The sequence below is a fragment of the Pagrus major genome, chromosome 22, assembly GCF_040436345.1.
Source record: "Pagrus major chromosome 22, Pma_NU_1.0".
NCBI classification, from domain to species: domain Eukaryota; kingdom Metazoa; phylum Chordata; class Actinopteri; order Spariformes; family Sparidae; genus Pagrus; species Pagrus major.
The window spans coordinates 30,308,915-30,314,718 of NC_133236.1; the positions used below are offsets into that span (position 1 = coordinate 30,308,915).

A 5,804-nucleotide genomic window follows, 5' to 3' on the forward strand; every position below is an offset into this window, starting at 1 on the left:
TTCAGAAAAACAAATATTTATTGTTCAAAACACTCGATCAAACACACATTTTTACAAATATACACATTTTCAACCAGGAGGGAACAAACTGGTCTCTGCTGAGCTTCTGGGGCTCTGCTGACACGTCAGGAGGTTTTTTTTCAGTCTCTGTGTCTTCTCGTTCGATTGGTCCTCCAGCAGCAGCAGGTTACTTTGACTTGAAGACAGAGTCCCAGTCCAGAGGTTCAGACCCAGCTGCAGACTCGGCGGTCTTTGGGATGGACGGGAAGAAGGACTGCATCTTCTGTCTGAACTCTGACAGCTGAAAGAAACGAAGAAGAAACACAATGAAAAAACTACAGACGAGAGAAAAAACACTGGTAACTAAGTCTTCTCCCCTAAATGTGTCTTTTTCCTTCTGTTTGTTTCCAACCTTCAACAGTCACTTCACAGTTAACTCAGAGTTATTACACTCACACCTCAGTGTATATAAAGTTCAAAAGCTGTTTTTAACAGTGAAATAATCATTTTGTATGTTTTTGAGTTATAATAACTAATTATAAATGTTTTATTTAGCGTTTGCACTCATGATACATTAACATACTTCTGGGTTTGTAAAAACAAACAAACAATTAAATTCCATTAACCTTCATTTTATATCAGAGATCTGAAAACCTCCAAAAAATTAAACATATAATGTGCAAGTTTTTCTGATTTGGGTGAACTGACCCTTTAATTAGTCGAACGTCTGATCTGGAGACAGTTTTAGGGCCATCGAAGTTCTTGAAATGTCACAAACATTTGAACTTTATTCTTAAAATGTTATTGTGTTTTTCTTGAAATGTTTTTAGGTTTATTGTCAAAATGCAATTATTTTTCTTGAAACTAGATTCCAGCATCACTTTCATTATTTTTATTCTGGATTCTCGTTTCAAACATTTCAAATTTATGAAATTTATCAACTATAAAAATATTTCAACTACACTCCAGAAAACTTATCTTTTTTGACATTAGAACTTTATTCTTTAAATTTTAAAACTTTAATTGCTTTAAAATATTTCCGCTGTATTCTTGAACTCTGTCTTCCTTCCTCACAGTGGACCTGTGTGTTCTGTGTCGTGCAGGTTCAGGTAAACAGTGACGGAGGTGTCTGGATACTGAACACATGAAGCTCATTTATTGACGTGAATGTGTTTTCTGATGTGCGACTGCCTCCGAGCATCAAACTGACAAACTTCAGCAGATACGTACGCTGTGAACACCGAGGACTTTCCACACAGTGAAGCTGAGCAGACCGACGCCGCAGCAGGCGTACAGGGAGCCCCAACCCAGAGCTCGCAGGGCCAGAGAGGCTCCGCCCTCCGGGGCCGCCGCCGTCGCCATGACACCCTGAAGAAGAACCAGAGACCACCGATGAGCTGCTGGTGATTCAACTTCATCATGTGTCGACAAACACGACTTTAACAGTGGCTGAAAGTAACTAAGTACATTTACTCAAGTTTTGATGTACTCGCACTTTGAGTATTTCCATTTCATGCTGCTTTACACGTCTACTCTCTACTCTAATAATATACTCTATTACATTCATTTAACAGCTTTAGTTACTCTTCAGATTAAGATTTTACATTAAATACACATGAAACATTTATTAAACATTAAATCAGTTCACAAACTCTTCATCTGAACTCTTCACATAATTTAATCTTTAAAAAGCTACATTATAAAATATTTACCAAAAAGACTATTTGTGTATCAGATGTTAGAATATATAACATTAATCAGTCATAGGAGCCGTTTTACTGCAGAACAACTTCTTGTGTTTCTGATACTTTCAGTAAATTTTTGCTGATAATACAAAACACACTTGTACTTAATTAGTTAAGTTTTTACAGAGTGCTATCAGTAACTTTACTGAAGTATACGACCTAAACACTAAACACTGAGGTGATCATACTGATCATAACTTCTCCTTATTACATTGTTGTTTTGGGACTTTTACTTAGAAAATGTTCATTCTTGGAGAAAAACCGAGTCTGCAACAGTTAAGAATCAGAGATAGAAATGTAAAATAAAATTATATGAAGCTCTTAAAGTTTCTATTTCAGAGCTCCAGTGTGCGATGAAACATTTTCATTGGTCACGGCGTTACGCCTGAAATTCAGCAGGTCAGATTGAAAGACCTGAGCCGATAACAAACAGAGACTGTTTCCTTTGAGGAAAGTTTTTCCTGTTTATATCATTTGTTAAGAAATGTGATTAAAATGTTTTATTGGGTGCATCCAAATAAAAAGGTTTTTTTTTCTATAATATTTCAACTGGAACAAGAATTTACATTTATTTTTCTCAAAATTTGGAAAAAAAACAAAATATGTTGTTGTAAAAAAAGTTTTGTAACTTCTCACATAATGTCATAATAATGTCGCAAAAATAAAGTAGAATTCTTTTGAAAAAAGTGCAAACATTTTGAAGAAAAAGACTCAAATTCTTTGAATCTCATGAGAAGAAAAACTTTTCATTTAGATGCACCAGCAACTAATTTCGGTGCATTCAATAATTAACTTTGATTTAATTTCTTAACAAATTATGTAAATGATTTTAACAGGAATACATTTTGAGAAAAAAACTAAACTTCTTGGAATCTAGGTGAAAGAAGAGGCTCACCAGGCTCGAGGTCTTCTGAGCCTGATTTTGTAAATCTAATTAATGTTATCAGTGTCCACATACTTCTGGCCACATGGTGTAATAACATTAACATGTGGCTCAGACATTTTTCATTCCTCAAACTGTTTGACGTGAAGCGCTCTCCTCCTCACCACATGAAGCTCCACGTTTAATCTCATTTCACATTTTTCTACTTTTATCTGGGTCCTCTGGGGCCGAGGCCTCGACGGAGACGACAAAGACGAGTCTGTGACGGAAATAGAGTCCAGAACAAGTCGTCCATTGTGCCTCAACTCCAAGTTTATCCTGCACACAAACGTCTGTGTGCGTCATGTTTAATCAGCTCCGGTGAGCGGCCGATAATCACACAGTTCCAGTTAACAGGACCAGTTTAAAGGCGTGTCGGGAAGTTTCACACAGAGTTTTTCCTCTGGACTGTTTTCAGATCGACTTCTGTGTCGAGGCGTTTTCATCAGGAGGGACGGCCGACGAGTCCCAGCTGGTTTTTTAACTTCCACTCATTCAATCGGTCAGACGGTCGAAACTGCGACACCACTGGAAACTAACTGTGTTAGAAATCTGAGAAGAACAAGACAAACTGAATGACAGGCAGCCTGCTGTTAGCATCGTTAGCTTCGTTAGCTTCGCACGCACGTAAAAACCTTCTGTCAACATGAATCTGTCGTCCATCAGAGGACATGTTCAATAAAATATTGTATTTCCATTTTCTGATACTTTACACTTCAACTCCACTATATTTATTAGATAACTTTAGTTACTTTGCAGATCAAGATAAATAATATTTTATTATTTGGCCTCGGAGCTGAGATTGGTTCAGTTTTTAATCACTTTATTTTATCGGCAATCGGACAAAAAAAACACCAATACTTTAGTTTGGACGAGCACAAGAGAAAAAATATGTGAAAACTAAAAGAAAAAAAGTGTTTAATTAATAAAGAACAGATTGTATGATAGAAATAGGCATCAATTTACAAATTACTTGTTTATTATATGGATTAATAGACCAAATAAAATAATTATTTATTATTTGTTTGACGAATTTCTACACTTTTAAATTCCATAATTTATTTATTTATTGAATTCATGAATGTGTTTTTAAAAGATGTTCTTATTGACGGTTTATGTTGTTTTTGTAAATCACTTTTTGTTGTCATGTTTTGGTTTCGTCGCAACGTTTCTTTAAAAATGTCGCGGCTGAAAAACGAGTTTGAGAAGAGAAACAAACTTGTTTTATGACATTTCAGCTTGTTTCTTAATTTAGCTACTGAAAGAACGTCACAGCAAAACAGGAAGTCACAAATATGTGAACAATCAGTCACATAGAAACTGTCAAAGTTGATGTCTAATATCTGACGTGGCTCATTAACTTGTTGTTGACCATCAGACACTGATCACTCTGCACTGTGTGACTGTGATAAAGCAGGAAGCAGGAGACCTTATCAAACCACTTTGGGCTTTTTTTCTTGGCCAGCGCCAACGTGGAGCCAAATCCTGCGATCATCCCTGCAGACGCCACCGTGGTCAGGAACGCTGCACCTGCACACAGGAAGTCAGGTGAGACGGTCGGGAAAGATGCTGCATACTTCAGAAAATCCTAAATGGTCGGCTTCCAAAATACCATCTTTTACAAATGTGGTTTTGAATGGAAAAACCAGTGTGTTGAGTCTGAATGTGACTTATGATGGAGATCTACAACACAGCTCAGTTTCAGAAAAGCAAAACACTGTGGCTGTTTCAGTACTTTAACTGTGCATTAAAAGGGAAATAACTAAAATATCAAGCAAAGAAAATAAAAAGAATATCTCATCACAGACAACCTGCTTAAGCCAGATGTGCTGTGCACTCAGCACAATTAGGCACACTAATAACTTACCAAGCAACATTTACATTGAGATAATTCAAACTTTGATTCGGCCGAATTGAACAGAAGAACTTAATGTTTAAGAACCATCATTCATCATAATTCATGTATGCTGCGAAATACTTGATAACCACTGACAGCTTTTAACTGTAGGATTTCTGAATGGAGTTTGGCGTCGCATAATTCTTGCACGACTAAAATAAGAACGTCCCCAAACAGGAGGAAACTACAAATCCAGCAGCAGTCACGTTATATATTTACAGGCTGTCCGGCTTTTTGAATAACTACGGAAACATAAAAATGCCTGATTTTGGAGTGGAGTCTGGTGCAGAGCAGGCAGGTCGACATTGCTGTGACCTCAGACAGGAAACGGCAACAAACAGCCACAGTCAATACAAGCTAACTGCTAACTGCTAACTGCTAACTTGCCTTTTAAGATCTGCAGTTTGTCTCCTTCGTCTCTTTCTGCTCCTTCGACCAGATTCACAGCTGTGTTTTCACGAGCCGCTGTCATGTTGCTCCAGTCCGACTGCCTAAAGTCACCGGTTAGAAACAAGCTAGCTCGGAACGTAAACGCACTTTTTCTTAAATTCAAATATTAATTTGTAACAATAAAAAATGATGATCTACAGAAGTTCAATGTAAGTACGGGTCGTTATTGTGTCTAGAAAATGCTGCACGCGTTTTATTTTACGAGTTCAAGTCGAGTATCTTGTTACTTTTTTCCGAGATGGCGGAGAGAGTTTTGGCGACGGAACGACGCAAAGATCGTCTATTCCTCCAGAACGCTATGGACGAACTCAGGAGGAGGTCTCACTCTGTTTCCTAAAACTAGTCGAGTTTGCCATTAAATCAGTTTAATAACTAGAAGCTGAATCAGCAAATAAATGCATAAAAGCAGAATAAAATGTAAAATATTCAATCTGCTACTTTTTGATAGATAATGTTTTCTACAACTGTTGCTACACAGTTTCAGAGTATATAGGACAATATTAAATGTAAATAAAAATATATATTAAAGGTTTTTGTTCCACCTGAAAAACAAAAAGACACTTTGAGATCTGTGATGGGAGCTACTGACGGTCATCTGCAGTGGCTGAGGAAGTACATAGATCCTTTATTTTAAAGGAACAGTTCACCTAAAAAATTAAAAGTTAGTCGATATCACAGTAAAACAGAGTTGCAGCGTTCTGCTGAACAGCTGAAGCAGCTGGAGATGATTTAAACATCCGATGTCTCCATGCAGCTCGTCTGCTGTGATCACAGAGATCAACCTGATCTG

General features: G+C 37.1%; 1 protein-coding gene across 1 annotated transcript; it reads right to left on the reverse strand.

The window, feature by feature from the left end:
• On the reverse strand, positions 1 to 5,163 carry LOC141017621 (transmembrane protein 242-like). The gene is made up of 4 exons (XM_073492329.1): positions 4,952 to 5,163; positions 4,097 to 4,197; positions 1,231 to 1,368; positions 1 to 301 (listed from the first exon to the last, which is right to left on the reverse strand). Exons 1-4 carry the CDS (start codon positions 5,034 to 5,036, stop codon positions 188 to 190), a joined length of 438 nt encoding a protein of 145 aa, XP_073348430.1. The 5' UTR covers positions 5,037 to 5,163; the 3' UTR covers positions 1 to 187.
• Positions 5,164 to 5,804: the final 641 nt, after the last annotated feature.